We start from the raw sequence: 20,921 nt of genomic DNA, 5'->3' as shown, positions 1-20,921 counted from the left end.
TTTTAGATTCTATATTGTTTATTTCTGCTCTGATCTTTATTATTTCTCTTCTTCTGCTGGGTTTAGGCTGCCTTTGCTGTTCTGCTTCTATTTCCTTTAGGTGTGCTGTTAGATTTTGTATTTGGGATTTTTCTTGTTTCTTGAGATAGGCCTGGATTGCAATGTATTTTCCTCTCAGGACTGCCTTCGCTGCATCCCAAAGCGTTTGGATTGTTGTATTTTCATTTTCGTTTGTTTCCATATATGTTTTAATTTCTTCTCTAATTGCCTGGTTGACCCACTCATTCGTTAGTAGGGTGTTCTTTAACCTCCATGCTTTTGGAGGTTTTCCAGACTTTTTCCTGTGGTTGATTTCAAGCTTCATAGCATTGTGGTCTGAAAGTATGCATGGTATAATTTCAATTCTTGTAAACTTATGAAGGGCTGTTTTGTGACCCAGTATATGATCTATCTTGGAGAATGTTCCATGTGCACTCGAGAAGAAAGTATATTCTGTTGCTTTGGGATGCAGAGTTCTAAATATATCTGTCAAGTCCATCTGATCCAATGTATCATTCAGGGCCCTTGTTTCTTTATTGACTGTGTGTCTAGATGATCTATCCATTTCTGTAAGTGGGGTGTTAAAGTCCCCTGCAATGACCACATTCTTATCAATAAGGTTGCTTATGTTTATGAGTAATTGTTTTATATATCTGGGGGCTCGGGTATTTGGCGCATAGACATTTATAATAGTTAGCTCTTCCTGGTGGATAGACCCTGTGATTATTATATAATGCCCTTCTTCATCTCTTGTTACAGCCTTTAATTTAAAGTCTAGTTTGTCTGATATAAGTATGGCTACTCCAGCTTTCTTTTGGCTTCCAGGAGCATGATAAATAGTTCTCCATCCCCTCACTCTCAATCTAAAGGTGTCCTCAGATCTGAAATGTGTCTCTTGTAGACAGCAAATAGATGGGTCTTGTTTTTTTATCCATTCTGATACCCTATGTCTTTTAGTTGGCGCATTTAATCCATTTACATTCAGTGTTATTATAGAAAGATATGGGTTTAGAGTCATTGTGATGTCTGTATGTTTTATGCTTGTAGCGATGTCTCTGGTACTTTGTCTCACAGGATCCCCCTTAGGATCTCTTGTAGGGCTGGTTTCGTGGTGACAAATTCCTTCAGTTTTTGTTTGTTTGGGAAGACCTTTATCTCTCCTTCTATTCTAAATGACAGACTTGCTGGATAAAGGATTCTCGGCTGCATATTTTTTCTGTTTAGCACACTGTAGATATCGTGCCAAGCCTTTCTGGCCTGCCAAGTTTCAAAGGAGAGATCAGTCACGAGTCTTATAGGTCTCCCTTTATATGTGAGGGCACGTTTATCCCTTGCTGCTTTCAGAATTTTCTCTTTATCCTTGTATTTTGCCAGTTTCACTATGATATGTCGTGCAGAAGATCGATTCAAGTTACGTCTGAAGGGAGTTCTCTGTGCCTCTTGGATTTCAATGCCTTTTTCCTTCCCCAGTTCAGGGAAGTTCTCAGCTATAATTTGTTCAAGTACCCCTTCAGCACCCTTCCCTCTCTCTTCCTCCTCTGGGATACCAATTATGCGTATATTATTTTTTTTTAGTGTATCACTTAGTTCTCTAATTTTCCCCTCATACTCCTGGATTTTTTTATCTCTCTTTCTTTCAGCTTCCTCTTTCTCCATAACTTTATCTTCTAGTTCACCTATTCTCTCCTCTGCCTCTTCAAGCCGAGCCATCGTGGATTCCATTTTGTTTTGCAATTCGTTTAAAGCGTTTTTCAACTCCTCGTGACTGTTCCTTAGTCCCTCGATCTTTGTGGCAAGAGATTCTCTGCTGTCCTGTATACTGTTTTCAAGCCCAGCGATTAATTTTATGACTATTATTCTAAATTCACTTTCTGTTATATTATTTAAATCCTTTTTGATCAGTTCATTAGCTGTTGTTATTTCCTGGAGATTCTTCTGAGGGGAATTCTTCCGTTTGGTCATTTTGGAGAGTCCCTGGCGTGGTGAGGACCTGCAGTGCACTTCCCCTGTGCTGTGGTGTATAACTGGAGTTAGTGGGCGGGGCCGCAGTCCGACCCGACGTCTGCCCCCAGCCCACTGCTGGGGCCACAGTCAGACTGGTGTGTGCCTTCTCTTCCCCTCTCCTAGGGGCGGGATTCACTGTGGGGTGGCGTGTCCCGTCTGGGCTACTTGCACACTGCCAGGCTTGTGTTGCTGGGGATCTGGCGTATTAGCTGGGGTGGGTAGGCAAGGTGCACGGGGGCTGGAGGGGCAGGCTTAGCTCGCTTCTCCTTAGGTGATCCACTTCAGGAGGGGCCCTGTGGCAGCGGGAGGGAGTTAGATCCGCTGCCGGAGGTTTGGCTCCGCAGAAGCACAGAGTTGGGTGTTTGCGCGGAGCGAGCAAGTTCCCTGGCAGGAACTGGTTCCCTTTGGGATTTTGGCTGGGGGATGGGCGGGGGAGATGGCGCTGGCGCCTTTGTTCCCCGCCAAGCTGAGCTCTGCCGTCCGGGGGCTCAGCAGCTCTCCCTCCTTTTGTCCTCCAGCCTTCCCGCTTTCCGCACAGAGCTGTTAACTTATGACCTCCCAGACGCTAAGTCGCGCTTGCTGTCGGAACACAGTCTGTCCGGCCCCTCCGCTTTTGCCAGCCAGACTCGGGGGCTCCGCTTGGCCGGCGAGCCGCCCCTCCGCCCCGGCTCCCTCCCGCCAGTCCGTGGAGCGCGCACCGCCTCGCCGCCCTTCCTACCCTCTTCCGTGGGCCTCTCGTCTGCGCTTGACTCCGGAGACTCCCTTCTGCTAATCCTCTGGCGGTTTTCTGGGTTCTTTAGGCAGGTGTAGGTGGAATCTAAATGATCGGCAGGACGCGCTGTGAGCCCCGCGTCCTCCTACGCCGCCATCTTCCGGACCAATCTATTTATGGCTCTCTTCTCTGCTCCACAGAACTCCTGGATGCCTGTACTTTCCACAAAGATTAAAATTCAAGAGGTGGAGCCACACCAGATGGAGATGGGAGCTCATGTGACCCATAAGCTTCCCTTTAGGTCTAGCTAGCCTGAGTGGTTTGTTTGGCTTCACAGTTTGGCAGTGGTGTCTCTCACAAAGCGAGTGACTGGAAATCCTCAGTGCCGATTTCTTAAGCAATTCATTTTATTCATCCATCATTCCGTCAACAACTATGAAAAGTGTGGCGACATTTGACTCCTATCTTAAAAGATAAAAGTTTCACTCGTGAAATACCGCTGGCTCGATGTAGTGTTCATGAGAACTGCAACTCATGACTGTGAATTTTAAAATGATTTATATGTTGATTTCAGTAACGTTGTAGATTTTAAATATTTCTGGTAAAAAAGAAAATTGTTTTAGCCTTGAAGATCAGTGGATTTTTTGTGAGTGTGATCCATGTTCTCACAGCTATTAGTGTGATGGATGACTATGAGGCACCCTATATTTATCACCAATTCTGAACCCTTTTCACCATAGCACAGGACAGACAATATTTCCATGTAAGAACATGTTCCTTTGTAAGGCATAACCAGGGGCAGCACTTGCTAATGCAACTCCATTCCTTCCTTTCCCACTCAGAAAAGCTTTTGAGAATGCAAATGAAGGGAGAGAGGTGTTATTTTAAGGGTAACTTCAAATCATTTCATATTTTATCGTTAGTAACAAATTCCTTTTGGCACACCACACAGCAGATGTAAACACCAGTGTGTGCGGAGAACCTGGCTGAAAATCAGTGTTGTAGATGACGATAGATTCTGTGACATGACGGGTGTGGGATGCTCAGTGAATGAGAGAAGCATGTGAATAGCACTTTTGGTTTTACTTTTCTCTGTGTGTGTCAGGTGTTTAAGCGAGCATACATTCCTAGAACCTTAAACGAAGTAAAAAATTACGAGAGGGATGTGGATATAATGATGAAATTGAAGGAAGAGGATATGGCCATGAATGCCCAACAAGACAATGTGAGTAGCTTGATTTGTATATAGCAAGCAAATTTACAGAGGAAGCTACTGTCACATACCTGCCTCTTGACTGTTGGCTTCTAATCTAGTGAGATGACTAATTCCCTTTGCATTAACAGGTCCTTTCTGTGTATTGGATGTAAAGGATGTTCACTGGCATTTGTGAAAAAATGACACATTTGAGTCCAATAGACGATAGTTGCAGAAAATTGAAGATATCTGTTGAAGTCTAGGCTATAAATCATTGTTATAGTGGGTCTGTTAACATATGTGTTTCAAGGTCTGGAACATTTTTTTTTCTGTGAAAAAGCCAGATAGTAAATATTTTTGACTTTGCAGGCCAGGAAGCAAATTGGAGGCTATTATGTAGGTCATTATATAACAAAGAAAAAATTTCCCCAAGTATTTACTGATGAAATTAAACGCTCTTTAATAATAATCAATTCCTACTAATCACAATTCCTATTAATGAGAGAAGAATGGAGTTATTTGGGGGAGCAGAATACATTTCATTTAATTGAGATTCAGAGTTAGAGTTTTGTGTCATCAGGTTGGTGGCAGAGTTTCATCTGTAAAAACCATCAAGCTGTGGGTAGGTTGTGGGCAGGTTGTGGGCCAGAGTTTGCTCATGTCTCTTATGTTTGGTGGGCAAGAATAATTCCCACCAAGAATAAACTGTGTGTTAAGAGGAGATAAATTTTAGGCTCCTTTTAATAATCACAGAAGGTACCGGTCAGCTCCCAGCGTTCTTCCATAATATTACAGGGTGTGTTCTTCACAGCGTAGGTTTATGTTGACTCTTCTTTTTTGTCTCTTTGGTTATAAGATTCTGTACCAAACTGTTACGGGAATGAAGAAAGATTTGTCAGGAGTTCAGAAGGTATGAGAACATGTGTTGCTGTTTACTTACGTGAATACTCCTTTGGAGGGTGTAAAACTTGATGTATACTAGAATTAAATTAACAGTGGTATTATATTAGTATAGATCCTTTCCAAGTTCATGGGAATTTTCAGAAATGCCCTTTTTGTGTTCATTCTTTTAATCCTAAGACTGAAATTTGGGAATTTACGGTTTATTTCTCATTCTGCCTCCGAATTGTTCTATTGTTGTTGCTGAGGCAGTGATATTTTTTATATCCTGGTCTTCATTTGTGAAATTATTGATGATAGCCATGTATTTCTTAATGTTTTTACAGTCAGCTTTAAAAAAAAAAACAAAACACAATGGAATCTGGTCTCCTGCTTTATAACCTGTTGAAGAGCAATCTCCTCATGAGTCTAGCAGTCTTATACTGCTGGATTCCTTAGGGGTTTTTTCTTGGAAAAGTCTTGTTTTATTTTGTTTTACATTTCAGGATGGTGCAGATTAATTCTAATTAAGCAGTAGTAAATAAAGGCAGTTCTTGTTATTTTAATGTTCTTAACTAAAGGCTTAAATGTGAAGGATCATAGTTTGCTTTTTGAAAATTTGATGTGTGTTTGTTTTTGGAAGAATCAAATTAGGAAAACTCACATACTCACTGTGTGTTATATATAGCAAGTGTTACAGGGCTGTTGTGCCATGAATTCCAGGCCAGGAACATTTTGTTAAAACTGGCTAGGAAACCTTTTTGTACAGTTCCCTTTTAAAGTTTACTTTTTATTATAAAAAGAAAACCTCTTGTTCTTTAAAAATGCTTTCTGCTAAAACTTCTAAACATCAGAAAAGAAAATCTCTCTTGTTTAAATATTGTTTTCCCTTTTGATTAACAATAAATTGTTGCTTGAAATCGTATTCATAGGAAAACAGCTGTGAGGTTATCCAAATAAATCTTTTAATTCTTACTTCCATCTATATTTCACATCTTTCGATATTCCAGCTCAGTTCTGTCTTTGATCTGAGTCACCCGGGAAAGCCCCAGTTCCTTCATTTGGGTATGTTCTTGAGCCTTACGAGATGGGCTGTTTTCTAGCTTCTGCCCTGATGTTCTGTTGTTTTCGATGCTTCAGTACAGGATGTTGTTTTTCAGTGTATATCTGCAAGGCTAAAAAATCTGAACTGTGGCTTTAACACATTTAAGAATAGATAACTAAGTGGTTTCGAATGACATGGTTTTGTAATATTTTCAAGGTTCCTGCACTTCTGGAAGATCAGGTTAAGGAAAAGGCTTGTTCTGATTCAGATGATGCTGGAAGCTCTGAGTGTTCTGACACAGACTCTGAAGAGCAGGGAGACCAGGCCTGCTCCAGGAAACCCGCTGCTGACCCTGAAGTTGATAAAAAGGTTAGTGAGAACTCAGATTCCCTTGTTCTTCAATGTGGCAGCAAAGCCAGCCTCATTTCTCTTTGCTCACGTATCTAGATTATGATGGCAGAAAATAGTATTGATCAGTAAGTACTTCCAGTTGTAGATCTAGTTTCTAAGTGTGAACTTTGCCTTTGGAAGTCACACTGTTTAGGGATTGGACTGCTATTAAGAGGTCCCTGGGCACTGCCTAGAGAGAAGGACGCACTGAATTCATTGATCAGAAATGATTGTAATTCACTTGAAATACAAATGATGTTGGAGTTGTCCCATGATGAAATACTGAAACGCCATTTTACAGGGGATTTGCAGCCCCGTCAAGTGTTGCCAGGATCTAAAAGACTTACTCCACTCCTAGCCATGGACAAGAGACACTACTGACTGAATGATACATGACTGCTGTGTAAATGTTACTCTTTATTCTTAGCTTGATCCTTTAAACTTTACAACATGTGGGTCCTAAGACTTCTGAGAGACATACCGAGCTCACGAGCTCACGTGCACAGAATTTTCTCTTTCAATCTACTAGAAATGCTTAGTCTGTTTCCAACCTTTATTTCTCTTAGAGTATGAAACTTGTGAAGAAAATTAGTTGCAAACATTTAATAATCCTCCCAGATATTTCTGTTTGGCAGTCTTCAAATTTCTTTCTCTTTTCTTTTCTTTTCTTTTCTCTTTTTTTTTCTTTTCTTCTTTTCTTTTCTTTTCTTTTAGAGACAGGGTGTGGGGGAGGAGCTGAGGGTGGGGGGAAGAGACAGAGAGGGAGGGAGGGAATCTTAAGCAGGCTCCATGCTGGGCATAGATCTCAGGATCCTGAGATCATGACCTAAGCAGAAATTAAGAGTCACTTAACCGACTGGCTAATCTAGGTGCACCTGGCAGTCTTCAGGGTTGTTTTTTGTTTTTTGTTTTTATTTTTTTTTTTTTAGTCTTTGTTTTTGAGAGAGAGACAGAGTGTAAGCAGGAGAGGAACAGAGAGAGAAGGAGACACAGAATTTGAAGCAGGCTCCAGACTCTGAGCTGTCAGCACAGAGCCTGATGCAGGGCTTGACCTCACGAACTGTGAAATCATGACCTGAGCGACTGAGCCTCCCAGGCACCCCGTTTTTTTTTTTTAATGTTTATTTATTTTTGAGAGAGAGAGAGTGAGTGTGAGTCAGGGAGAGGCAGAGAGAGAGGGAAAGAGAGAATCCCAAGCAGGTGCTATGCTGTCAGAGCAGAGCCTGATGTGGGGTTCAAACCCAGGAACCTGGGAGATCATGACCTGAGCCAAAATCAAGAGTCAGACACTTAACCAACTGAGCCACCCAAGTGCTCCACAAATTTATGTTAAGAAACTCCAAAGACAAATTTCGAACGAAATTTCACTACTAAATCATAATCATTTTCATCTAGCTATATTCACTTTTATCTTTTGACATATATTTTTTTACTTAGTTGTAATAGTAAAGTTAATACCCTGAACAAATGAAGTCTGCAGGTTCTTTTAGTTTATTTTTGTTTTTTTACAGGAAAGAAAAAAGATGGTCAAGGAAGCCCAGAGAGAGAAAAGAAAAAACAAAATTCCAAAACATGTGAAAAAAAGAAAGGAGAAGACCGCCAGGATGAAAAAGGGCAAATAGAATCAGAATGCCACAACATAAGAGTAATTTACCATCTGTCACTTTTCTCACCCACACTGTGAGCTATGAGCTGCGTCTTGAAGACGTGCTACTGATTTTAACTGAGGTTATCACGGCAGTGTCGTGAAGACGGAGTTACGTGTTCTCATCTAATTATGTAAAAAGCTCTAAGCTCTCTTATCTAGACCCAGTCACTGCCTCTGTGTGGTATTGACAGAGGATTTATTTAAGCAACTATATGAAGAACTTTGTACAATTTTATTTTTATATGTATTTTTTTCTCCTGCAGTGTGTTTTTTGAGGCATCATAAATGTTATAATGTAATGAGCATTCATCGTCTTTAAGTGTAAAGGCACTTTGGACAGACTTGGCAGATTGTATTTGCTTTGTTTGTACATGCCAGAGACCCATCTGAAATCATTTGATCACAGGGCCACGGTTTCTGTAGAAGGGAGTTTCCCTTCGAAGAGAATTCACATGGCTGTTGACATAATCATTCACTGCAACTGTTACAACCGTGAGGTATGCATTGATGTTCATTTGTGATGCACTTATGCATCATCTCTGATACTCTTGAGTTCAGACATCCCAGTTCGTAAGCTGTTTCACACTCCGCTGTTTGGCCTGTTCATTCACTCATCAAATATTTGAGTGGCTCAGGTGCTAGGGATACAGAAGTAAACAAAACCAAAAAATTACTACCTTCAGATAGTTTACATTTTGAAAGGAAAACGTTAAACAAGTAAATAAAAAACAGTATCTGAGTAGGTGGTGAATTCTGTGGAGAGAAAGGATGCAGTAAAGAGAGAACTCCTGGGGAGGAAGGAGGCTGCCATTGTCAAACAGTCCACACTAAGCAGCTACATTTGAGCAAATACTTGAAGAATGTGAGTCGTGTGCATATTCGGAGAGAAGGGTATTCCAGGCACAACAGGTGGGAAGGCCTTGAGACAGAAGTGTGCCAGAAAGTTCTAGAAACAAGAGACTCCCATAACTGAGAAAGAGGAGATCCGATGGTGCCAGGCTATTAGAAGGTTTTGAGCAGAGGAAGGATATGATCTGACTTGGGTTTTGGGAGGATCTTGATCTCTCTAGCCTGTGTGGAGTCCTGAGTAGGAAGCAAGGGTGGGAGACCAGTGGGTGCTTACGGTGGTAGCCCACGTGAGCGATGGTGGTGACTTGGTCTAGGATGGTAGCAGTGGACTTGGAGAGAGCAGTGGGATTCTGGGTGTAACACAAAGTGGAGCAACCCTGATGTGCTGAGGGGAGTATGTATCAGGCGTGTGACAGACAGTGAGGGATGACTTCAGGATTTGTGACCCAAGCAACTGAGAGACTGTTGGAGTTGCCACTTCCTGTGTTGGGAAGGAATGTGGCTGGAGCAGGTTTTGGGGGTAAGAGATGAGATAAAAGCTTACATTGCAACAAAGCACAAAGGTCAAAAGAAATTAATTTTTAACTTTTTATCATATACTTTATGTTAGAAATGTCTGTTTTAGCCCTTGCATCAGAAACAGTTGCTACAAATAAGCTTAGTTTACCTTAAACTGAAGCTTGCACCTGCTTGTTTGAAGGTTGGTGGGCTAGTGGGGGTGGTCAACTAAGCTTTTAAAATATTAGATCACATTTATTATGTTCATACGATCTTCTCCCTGACTTCAAAAAGTTCAAAATGCAAAATGTAATTCAGTGAAATACAACAGCCCCTCTAAAATATTCTACAATTAACCAAAGGGAAAGCAGAAACAGACTTAACAATTCTATACACCTTTGAGGGTTTTATCTTCAGGATCTTCCCTATGTTGTATTTGTTTGGTCTTAGTCTCTGACAGGGTGTATTTGAAGAGGCCAAGTTTCTCAGTGCTATCTTTTGGTGAATCTAATGTAATTATGAAGTTTGGAATCAATTTCTCTTGGGCAGAAGTAGTGTCAGCAAGATACAGGGACAATTCCTTCTCATTTGCATTGCTTCCGGGAGGAAGTGGCTTGTAAAATACCAAAATTTGGGACTATAGGGAGATTCTAGGGGGTGTCTGGGTAGCTTGGTTAAGCATGAGGGTCGTGAGTTCAAGCCCCAATTTGGGCCCCACGCTGGGCGTGGAACCTACTTTAAACAAAGGGGAGGGGGTAGATTCTAATTTGAGGAACATTTTTCTAATAACTGTCTTGCTGATAGGCTGTTTCCCTGTTTGGATTTGTGGGCCACTGGTAATATTCCTGGCAAACTTGTCTGAAACTGTATGTCCCCATTCCTGTCTTTCTCACCAGAAGGCTTAGAAGGAGTCTCTTCTTAGGCAGACTTCTAGAGCTATTTGCTGACTTCAGTTGCAATTGAATTTTGAGTGCCTGACAGGTTTTAAGTGCCCATGGATTATTGGTTGTACAGTTACTTTCCATCCGGAGGGATGAGGTTTGGGTCTTTGACTCAAAGGCTGGTACATAATTTTGTCAATTGTACATGTATCTGATTTCCTGTCATATTTTGTTGATACTTAATCCTTTCAAATAATGTACGTTCTTTCTAAAAGTTAACTGTGAGAAATTTGGATAATTTCTTTGAAGCACAAAATCACAGCTATCTCCAGGGCTGCTCTAGGTGTCATCCTTCCTGTGATGAAGCAGTTTGGGACCAGAACTTGCACAGGCCCAGATGCTCCAGCATTTGAGCACAGCCTTGCAGCAAAAAGACAGGAACTATGGTGGCACTATTTGTCTCAGTCTGACAAGTAGAAAACCCAGGTTTCTGTGCTGGCATCAGGTTTCCTTCAGTTTTCTCTCTCCTTGATGAAGATGGACTCAAGAGGTTGGAAAACGTTTTGGTTTGGTACAAAGGGTTGTTTGAGATGGTCTCTCCTTTTCAAGAATGTTCTGTTGAATTCAGTGTGAGCAGCTTGCTGTTTTTTGGTAGTGGGCCTATCCTGTTTTGTGGCTGTGATCTCATTAGTCTTTTGGATTGGCAAATGAAGAGTTGAAAAGTTCTAAAAGCTGGTAAAAAAAAAAATTCGGTTTAAGGACATCTCAAACGTCATGGGCTCCAAAGGAGGACATTAAAATCTTTTTGTTTTCAAAAGCTTGACAGGTTTTCTAATTTTTAGTTGTTTATACACACAGTAAGTAGAGACCATGACCGTTCAGAGTTCTACCTTGATTTCTGGGGGTTATTTTGTCATGGTGAAAGAGTTGCACTGATCAGCATCTCCTCAAAGTATAGTTTCCCAGGAAGATGTTTTATGAGCACATCAGATGGACACAGCTTTCAACCATGGGTAATCATTAAGCAAGAGCTCTTTATGCTGTGTTTTGAATCGGATTAAGTTGTCACAGTCCCTACATTTCGGTTGCAGTTTTTAACTTCTGTAGCCTTTGGGTTTGTGTTGCCTTGGACATAAAGACTTTTGTAAATGCCCCAGGGCAAATTGGAATGCTGGGTATCAAATCATCTAAGCTAGTTTCCGAAGGAGAAGATGCTTTTCTTGCACCTGTGTTCTCCATGCATCTTGGTCCCAGTTGATAGTGTTATGGAAACCTCTGGACTTGAATTTGAGGAACCAAGACTTGAATTGGTGGAATTCTTGACTTTGGTTTTCAGCTTTCCTTCATCTTCTGTGTCACTGCACATCGTGCTTTAAGTGCTGGCAGGCCATGAGTGTGAGGAGGTGGCTGTCCTACAGCTAGAGTAACCACACAGCCACACAATCTTTGTCCTCATTCCCCCCCCCCCCCCCAGAACGGTAAGGGGGTCATCTAGTGTGTGAGCAGAGCTACTTGTAGCTCTCTGAGACGCTTCCATGTCTCATGAGTGCTACTTAATAGTTTTTGTTTGTTTGTTTGTTTAGTAGTAGTTTTGTTTAAAGCCTGATCAACCTCATCCTCTTTGGATGAGATTTTTAACCTGTGTAACCACTGTTTGTGACCATCATGGGGTTCTAGATTTGTCATTGAAAAAGTGGTAGGTCCTTGGGGCCAAAGAATTGTTGGAGTCACGATGCTACTAGCGTGCAGAAGTTGGAAAAACAGAGGAGGCCAGAGAAAGGTATGTTTAAGGTCATACTAATGGAAAGTTGCCCTTGGACATATCTGCGGTGCAGCCATGGGTGGGAGTGGCCACGGGAGGGTAGCAGACAAAAGCGTTGAAGGCCGGAAGGCCAAGGAACTGAGGCTAGGGCATGGCAGGGCCATCTGTGTTAGGACAGGCCTAGTTTTAGAGTGTCCGTAGGAGCCCTGCTTCAGTCTTCAGGGAGAGAAGGGAAGTGGGCCGGGGAGGGCGTGGCATCGATGCTTGCCACTTGGAGGGGAAGTGAGCGGTGTCTGATGACATGAAACTAAGGGTGGCAGGTTGAGCAGTGCCCCCAGGAGAGCCAGAGTTTAAATGCAGTAAGTAAAAGGGAACCCTCAGAGGAGATGCTGAGGACACAAGGCTCTTGGTGTCTGACAACGAGTTCTGAAAGACCCCGTGGGAGTGTTTCAGGACTTAGAAAGGGAAGGGATCTATTTGAGCTCAGGTGCAGGCCAAGCCTTGGTGGTGTTGGCGGCTTCAGGTTCTCAGAACCTGATGCCATGAAGTAGACAGATGCGGCGACCTCTGTGGAGATAGTAGTGGGGCCCACCTCACAGAGTTCCTGTGAAGGACGCTGAGGAGAGCTTGGTGAGGGGTGGATCAGGCCTTCAGTGCCTAGACCCATTGCTCAGTCACTGAAAGTGGAACAGCCAGACCCGTGGGCGCTCCTGTTGTGGAGTAGGAAGAAGCGCAACACAGCCACCTGTGAAGTATCTTGCCTCCTACAGAAGCCACTGAGCCTGAATCCAGGTAGTCTCCAGATGTGGTCAGCGGCACACAGGGGCTGGATTAACTGAGGCTGGGAGGAATCAGTCATCCAAATCCAGAGTCAGAATATCTGTCAGGGAAAAAGGAAGAAAAACTGTTGCAAAAAGTGAAAGAAGTCTAAGAGGCAGGCATGCCAATGCTGGGGACGTCGTTTGGATCCTGATTAGACCAAATCAATTGTAAGAAGATGGGCTTTTTTTGTTTGTTTGTTAGGCAAACAGAATAAATTTAAAATGGAGTAGGTATTCGATGATGATAGGAAGGAATTGTAATTTTACTGGATATGAGGGTGGTATTGTTCCATTTTAAAAATTGTGCTCTCTGTGTGGACTGAAGACTTTATGGGTCAGACAAATAGGATGTCTGGGATTGCTTGAAAATACTCCATCTTTATCCCCATCCCTGCAGTAGACAAGACAAGATCAGAACATTAGTAAGTGCTAAAGCTGAGAGTAATGGGTGTATAGGATTCATTGTGTTATTCTATTTCTATGTATAAAAGTTTCCATAAAAGTGTTTTTTAAGATGATTTAAAGCGTATTAAAAACAGGGCTTGTCACTTAGTGTCTATATACTTGTCTTATTATTTTTAAGTAACTGTTTTTGCCTGAGCATCAAGGTTTAACCATGTGGGCCAAATAAAGTCGGTATAGGCAGAATCGTGATGCCTACTGGTCCTGGACTTGCTTGGTGTCACTTGAAATGAACTTTTGGGTCTGAAATTCAGATGCCACTAGTAGGGTGCAGTTGGAGAACCTGTATAAAGAACAAAGGCTGATGGAAGCTTTAGTTCTGCCGAACCTGATCCTTGTTTTAAAATATGATGCCACCTTCTGAGTGCCCTGTCCTAACCACTGTTTGGCATGGCTGTCTGCCCACTTCCCTAAGGCCCCTACATTCTTTATTACCTTTGCACTGTTTTTCTAGAGCTCTTCTAACTCACTTACTTAGATATTGAATTTACTTCTGTATATCACGTGTCTTCGCTCACTTCCGAAACTCTGATTAGAATGTAAGCTTCATAAGGGCAAGGATTTTTACCTTTGTTCAGTTTTGTATCCCAGCACCTAGAATGCTGTCTGAAACATAGTAAATGCTCCATAAATATTTAAGTGAGTGATAGGTCGTGTTCCTTAAACAAAAATGAGGGTATTACATCAATTGGATGCGCCCCTCATGTTCATAACAATGAAAAGTAGAAGTTGATGTGGACTTCTTTGTACCCTCTCTAGCCCTACCCTGACCAGCGGTGTCCACTTTAAAGTGGCTGACCCGAGCTTTGTCTGTAGACTATAGCACTGCCCCTGTGGCACTCAAGTCAATGGAACTGATGGGTTTTTGTTTTTAGTATTTATTTGAGAGGGAGCGTGTGTGCACGAGAGCAGGGGAGTGGCGGGGGTGTCGGGTGGGGGGGAGAATCCCAAGCCTGTTCCTGCACTGTTAGCACAGAGCCAACGCTGAGGCTTATTCTCATGGTTCATGGGATCATGACCTGAACTGAAATCGAGTTGGACGCTTAGCCGACAGAGCCACCCAGGCGTCCCTGGAACTCATGGGTTTTAAACTAGATTGATATTTTGACTTTGACCATGTGACACCATTTGAGCATTATCCAAAGTGCTCAGCCAAAATTGGATTGACTGATGAATTCTTCAATCACCACAATGTGTAACAATGGGAATCTTTGAAACCAACATTTGTGTTTACACATTTTGTCATCTTTTCTAAAATATAGACTGAATAGACAAAGTTTTTAAGATAAATTTATTTTAAAAGATGGTTCTGACTTGAGGGGTACCTTGGTGGCTTAGTCACTTAAGTGTCCAACTCTTTTTTTTTTTTTAATTTTTTAGTTTATATCCAAGTTAGCATATAGTACAATAATGATTTCAGGAGTAGATTCCAGTGGTTCATCCCCTATGTATAACACCCAGTGCTCATCCCAACAAGTGTCTTCCTTAATGCCCCTTACTCATATAGCCCAACCCCCCTGCCCACAACCCCTCCAGCAACCCTCTGTTTGTTGTCTATATTTGAGTCTCTGATGTTTTGTCCCCCTCCCTGTTTTTATATTATTTTTGCTTCCCTTCCCTTATGTTCATCTGTTTTGTATCTTGAATTCTACATACGAGTGAAATCATGTTATATTTGTCTTTCTCTAATTTTGCTTACATAATACACTCTAGTTCCAAGAAAGTGGTCCCGGTTCATTTTTCTGCATGTCGCTGTCCAGTTGTCCCAACACCACTTGCTGAAGACACTGTGTTTATTCTACTGGATATTCTTTCCTGCTTTGTCAAAGATTAGTTGGCCATACATTTGTGGGCCCATTTCTGGGTTCTCTATTTTGTTCCATTGTTCTAAATATCTGTTTTTGTGCCAGTACCATACTGTCCTGGTGGTATTTGTAACACATCTTGAAGTCTGGGATTGTGATGCCTCCAGCTTTGGTTTTCTTTTTCAAGATTGCTTTGGCTATTTGGGGTCTTTTCTGGTTCCATACACATTTTGGGATTGTTCTAGCTCTGTGAAGAATGCTGGTGATATTTTGATATATTGCATTGAATATGTAGATTGCTTTGGGTAGGACCAACATTTTAACAATATTTATTCTTACAATCCATGAGCATGGAATATTTTTCCACTTTTTTGTGTCTTCATTTTTTTCATGAGCTTACTAAAGTTTTCAGTATATAGATTTTTCACTTCTTTGGTTAGGTTTATTCCTAGGTATTTTATGGTTTTTGGTGCAATTGTAAATGGGATTGATTCCTTGATTTCTCTTTCTGTTGTTTCATTATCAGTGTATAGAAATGCAACAGATTTCTGTGCATTGATTTTATATCCTGAGAATTTGTTGAATTCATGGATCAATTCTAGCAGTTTTTTGGTGGAATCTTTTGGGTTTTCCATATAGAATATCATGTCATCTGCAAAGAGTGAAAGTTTGACTTCCTTCTTGCTGATTTGGATGGCTATTATTCCCTTGTGTTGTCTGATTGCTGAGGCTAGGACTTCCAATACTGTGTTTAATAACAGTAGTGAGAGTGGCTATCCCTGTCACGTTCCTGACCTTAGGGGGAAAGCTCTCAGTTTTTCCCCGTTGAGGATATTAGTGGTGGGTCTTTCATACGTGGCTTTTGTGGTCTTGAGGTATGATCCTTCTATCCCTACTTTCTTGAGAGTTTTTATCAAGAAAGGATGCTGTATTTGGTCACATCCTTTCTCTTCATCTTTTTAGAGGATCATGTGGTTCTTGTCCTTTCTTTTATTGATGTGATGTATCACATTGATTGTTTTGTGGATATTTAACCAGCCCTGCATCCGAGGTATGAATCCCACTTGGTCGTGGTGAATAATTCTTTTAATGTATTGTTGGATTGGTTGGCTAGTGTCTTGTTGGGGATTTTTGCATCCATGTTCATCAGGGAAATTGGTCTGTAGTTCTCCTTTTTAGTGGGGTCTTTGTCTGGTTTTGGAATCAAGATAATGCTGGCTTCATAGAATGGGTTTGGCAGTTTTCCCTCCATTTCTATTTTTTGGAACAGCTTCAAAAGAATGTTCTTTAAATGTTCTTTAAATGTTTGTAGAATTCCCCTGGAAAGCCATCCAGTCCTGGACTTTTCTTTTTTGGGAGATTTTTGATTACTAATACAAATTTCTTTACTGGTTATGGGTCTGTTCAAATTTTCTGTTTCTTCTTATTTCAGTTTTGGTAGTTTATATGTTTCTAGCAATTGTCCATTTCTTCCAGTTTGCCCAACTTATTGGCATATAATTGCTCGTTTTATTCTCTTATTATTGTTTGTATTTCTGCAGTGTTGGTTGTGATCTCTCCTCTTTCATTCTTCATTTTATTTATTTGGGTCCCTTCCTTTTTCTTTTTGATCAAACTGGCTAGTGGTTTATCAATTTTGTTAATTCTCTCCAAGAACCAGCTCCTGGTTTCATTGATCTGTTCTACTGGTTTTTTGATTTTGATAGCATTGATTTCTGCTCTAATCTTTATTATTTCCCATCTTCAGCTGGTTTTGGGTTTTATTTGCTGGTTTTTTCCCCAGCTCTTTAAGGTGTGAGATTAGGTTGTATATCTGAGACCTTTTTTCCTTCTTAATGAAGGCCTGGATTGCTCTATACTTCCTTCTTATGACTGCCTTCTGTGTCCCAGAGTTTTTGGGCTATGGTGTTAACATTTTCATTGACTTCCATGTACTTTTTAATTTCCCCTTTAACTTCTTGGTTAGCCCATTCATTGGCTAGGATGTTCTTTAGTCTCCAAGTATATGTTGTCTTTCCAAATTTTTTCTTGTGGTTGATTTCGAGTTTCATAACGTCATCTGAAAACGTGCATGGTATGATCTTGAAATCTTTTTGTACTTGTCGAGGGCTGATCTGTGTCCCAGTATGTGTTCTGTTCTGGAGGATGTTCCATGTATACTTGAGAAGAATGTGTATTCTGCTGCTTTAGGATGAAATGTTCTGAATATATTGGTTAAGTCCATCCTGTCCAATGTGATTGAAAGCCATTGTTTTCTTGTTGATTTTCTGCTTAGATGATCTATTGCTGTAAGTGGGGTGTTGAAGTCCCTTACTGTTATGGTATTGTTGTCAATGAGTTTCTTTATATTTGTGATTAATTGATTTATATATTTGGGTACTCTCACATTGGGGGCATAAATGTTTACAATTGTTAGGTCTTCTTGCTGGATAGACCCCTTAATTATGATATAATGCCCTTCTTCAGCTCTTGTTATAGTCTTTATTTTAAAATCTAGATTGTGTGATATAAGTATGGCTACTCCAGCTTTCTTTCGACCAGTAGCATGATAGATGGTTCTCCATACCCTTACTTTCAATCTGAAGGTGTCTTTAGGTCTAAAATGGGTCTCTTATAAACAGCATATAGATGGATCTTGTTTCTTATTCATTCTTTTGCCCTTTGTCTTTTGATTGGAATGTTCAGTCCATTGACATTTAGAGTGAATACTGAAAGATGATGAATTTACTGCCATTGTGTTGCCTGTAGTGTTGGAGTTTCTGGTCGTGTTCTCTGGTCCTTTCTAGTCTTTATTGCTTTTGGTCTTTTTTGTTTTGTTTTGTCTTTTCTCCCCTCAGAGAGTCCCCCTTAAAATTTTTTGCAGGGCTAGTTTAGTGGTCACGAAGTCCTTTAGTTTTTGTTTGGGAAACTCTTTATCTCTTCTTCTATTTTGAATGACAGCCTTGCTGGGTAAAGAACTCTTGGCTGCAAATCTTTCTGATTCAGCACATTGAATATATCCTGCCACTCCTTTCTGGCCTGCCAAGTTTCTGTGGATAGGTCTGCTGCAAACCTGATCTGTCTTCCCTTGTAGGTTAAGGACTTTTTTTTCCCCTTGCTGCTTTCATGATTCTTTACTTGTCTGTGTATTTTGTGAATTTGACTATGATATGCCTTGTCAGTGGTCAGTTTTTGTTGAATCTAATGGGAGTTCTCTGTGCTTCCTGGATTTTGATGTGTGTGTCTTTCCCCAGATTAGGAAAGTTTTCTGCTATGGTTTGCTTACATAAACCTTCTACCCCTTTTTCTCTCTCTTCATCTTAAGTTTGTCCTCTATATTGCTGATTCGCTGCTCTGCTTCATCCATCCTTGCAGCATGGCAGCCATTCAAGATTGCATCTCAGTTATAGCATTTTTAATTTCATCCTGACTCGATTTTACTTCTTTTATCTCTGCAGGAAGGGATTCTGTACTTTTTTCAACCCAGCTAGTATTCTTAATATCGTGATTCTAAATTCTTGTTCAGACATCTTGCTTGTATCTGTGTTGATTTAGTCCCCGGTTATCATTTCTTCCTGTTCTTTCTTTTGGGGTGAATTCCTTCGTTTTATCATTTTGGAGGAAGAAAAAGAATTAATAAAATAAAATAAAAATTAAAAATGACACAAAACAATCAAGCAAAGGATGCTACCGCCTGTGTGTTTTGGTCTGGTTGTTGAAAGAAACTTGGTAGAATAGAGAAAAAAGGGAAAGAAAAGAAAAAGTAGGAAAACGTTTGAAATTTAAAAAAATACAATAAAATAGAATAAAATGAAATGATGAAAGCAAAATAGAATTAAAAATTTTACAAAAAAATAAATTTAGTATGAAAAATTAAATAAAAATCTTTTTATAAAACGGAAAATAGGGGCACCTGGGTGGCTTAGTTGGTTGAGTGTCTGGCTTCGGCTCAGGTCATGATCTCACAGTTTGTGAGTTCAAGCCCCGTGCCGGGCTCTGTGCTGACAGCTCGGAGCCTGGAGCCTGTTTTGGATTCTGTGTCTCCCTCTTTCTCTGCCCCTTCCCCGCTCGTGCTCTGTCTGTCTGTGTCTCTCTCTCTCTCTCAAAAGTAAATAAACGTTTTAAAAAAATGGAAAATAAAAATGTTTCTCTTTATGTATTCACAAATAAGAAACGAAAAGAAAAAGACAAAAAATTGAACAGATGGACCAGTGAACAGAATGAAATACAATTGAAATGACATCCAGTTTCCCCTAGAAGTCAAACTATGAAGTACTTTATAGTTCATAAACTAAGCAGGCGGAGAGACTTGTGTTCCTCTAGAGCACAGTTGGCACAGCTGGACGGAGCTTGATATAATGGCTCCATTCTCTGCTAGATGTTGCTGCTTAGTTTACTGGGTTGAATTGCTGTGACGCATGTACGCTTGTAGGTGCATGCGCAAGAGGGGTGAAAATGTCATCACCCGGCTACCTAGTCTCTAGTATCAGAACTCTGTACTCTCCCTGACCGGCAATCAAGTACCTCTCCTTTGTCTCTAGCTTCCATCCACTTCCCACTTCTACACTGTCTGTGACCAACTTATCAGCCTGCCAGGTGGCACCTCCCTCTTGAGTACTATCTCAGATGGGTCTGTGTTTCTAAACCCTTCACTTCTGAGGGCCCTGCAGCTTTGACCTACTCTGACCCTTTGGGGGAGGGTCTCGTTGAGCAACGGCCGGGTGCCGGCCTTCCCTGAGGTATGTTTGTGCAACTGTGCTGCTACAGATGCCCAGAGACTGTGGCTGGGTGCCAGCCCACCCCAGAAGAAGTTCGAGGGATCTTGTAACAGCAGCATTTCAGGGATTATGGTAAATCACAACACACATCGGGCGTCAATCTTCCCCCTTAACGTCCTTGTACCAACACCAGCAAACATGGCACTTTTCCGGGGCCCACTGGAACCTTTGCCTATGGGAAGGCTGCACAGCCTCTACTAAATGTCCTCTCAGCAGGGGAATTGCCTCTCCCTGTGTGGCCTGAGGACCCCTCAGACCTCACTGTCTGCTCCTGGGGATTCACCGTTCCCACTAGGACTCTGCCAGGTATTGAGCTGCAGAGTTTCAGACTCTGTGCTGCCCTGTTTATAGAGTCCTAATGGTATTTAAACCCTTTCCTTTCTCCTTTTCTTGTTCAGTCCCTTATGGGTGTTTCCATTCTTTCTCTCTCTCTCCAGCTGCTTTGGGGGGGAGTGCTTTTTCTGTACTCTCCCCTCTGTGTCTGTCCTTTCTCTGCAAGCAAAAATAGCTCCCTACCCTCCATGGCTTCTCTCTCCCCCAGTTCACCTCTCTGCGCCACCTACCTGCCAAGTTCTGTGGTTCAGGTTGTGCAGATTGTTGTGTTAATCCTCAGATCAGTTTTCTAGGTGTGCAAGATGGTTTGGTGTTGATCTAACTACATTTCAGGGATGAGAGAAACAGAAAACTTCCATGCTGCTCCGCCATCTGGGCCCCTCCTCTTAAACATCTAGTTCTTGATCTCAGCTCAGGTCTTTTTTTTTTTTTTTTTTTTTTTTTAATTTTTAAAAAAATGTTTATTTTTGAGACAGAGAGAGACAGAGCATGAGCAGGAGAGGGGCAGAGAGAGAGAGAGAGACACACACAATCTGAAGCAGGCTCCAGGCTCTGAGCTGTCAGCATAGAGCCCGACGCGGGGCTCAAACCCACAAACTGCGAGATCATGACCTGAGCCAAAAGTCGGATGCTCAACCAACTGAGCCACCCAGGTGTGCCCTGCAGGTCTTGATTACAGGGTCATGGGTTCAAGCCCCGTTGGGCATGGAACCTAAATAAATTAATTAAATAAATAAATAGAGGATGGTTCTGAGTTTAAACAAGACCTCTGCTCACTTGAGAAGCTCAGAAACTACCACAGTGAGGCACCATCCTGATCAGTTCCCTCAACAGGGCATAA

The 20,921-nt window shown here is 41.5% G+C and overlaps 1 protein-coding gene across 1 annotated transcript in view; it reads left to right on the top strand.

The window, feature by feature from the left end:
* RIOK1 (RIO kinase 1) overlaps positions 1 to 16,624 on the top strand; it is a 39,687-nt gene extending 23,063 nt beyond the window's left edge. The window contains exons 14-17 of the mRNA XM_060614864.2: positions 3,861 to 3,980; positions 4,807 to 4,860; positions 6,091 to 6,243; positions 7,776 to 16,624. Coding sequence (XP_060470847.1) covers positions 3,861 to 3,980; positions 4,807 to 4,860; positions 6,091 to 6,243; positions 7,776 to 7,886 — 438 coding nt within the window. The 3' untranslated portion in view covers positions 7,887 to 16,624. The remainder of the gene's footprint in view (positions 1 to 3,860; positions 3,981 to 4,806; positions 4,861 to 6,090; positions 6,244 to 7,775) is intronic.
* Positions 16,625 to 20,921: the final 4,297 nt, after the last annotated feature.

The sequence above is a fragment of the Panthera onca genome, chromosome B2, assembly GCF_046562875.1.
Source record: "Panthera onca isolate mPanOnc1 chromosome B2, mPanOnc1 haplotype 2, whole genome shotgun sequence".
Taxonomy (NCBI): Eukaryota; Metazoa; Chordata; class Mammalia; order Carnivora; family Felidae; genus Panthera; species Panthera onca.
This window is presented reverse-complemented; position numbering and strand designations above follow the sequence as displayed.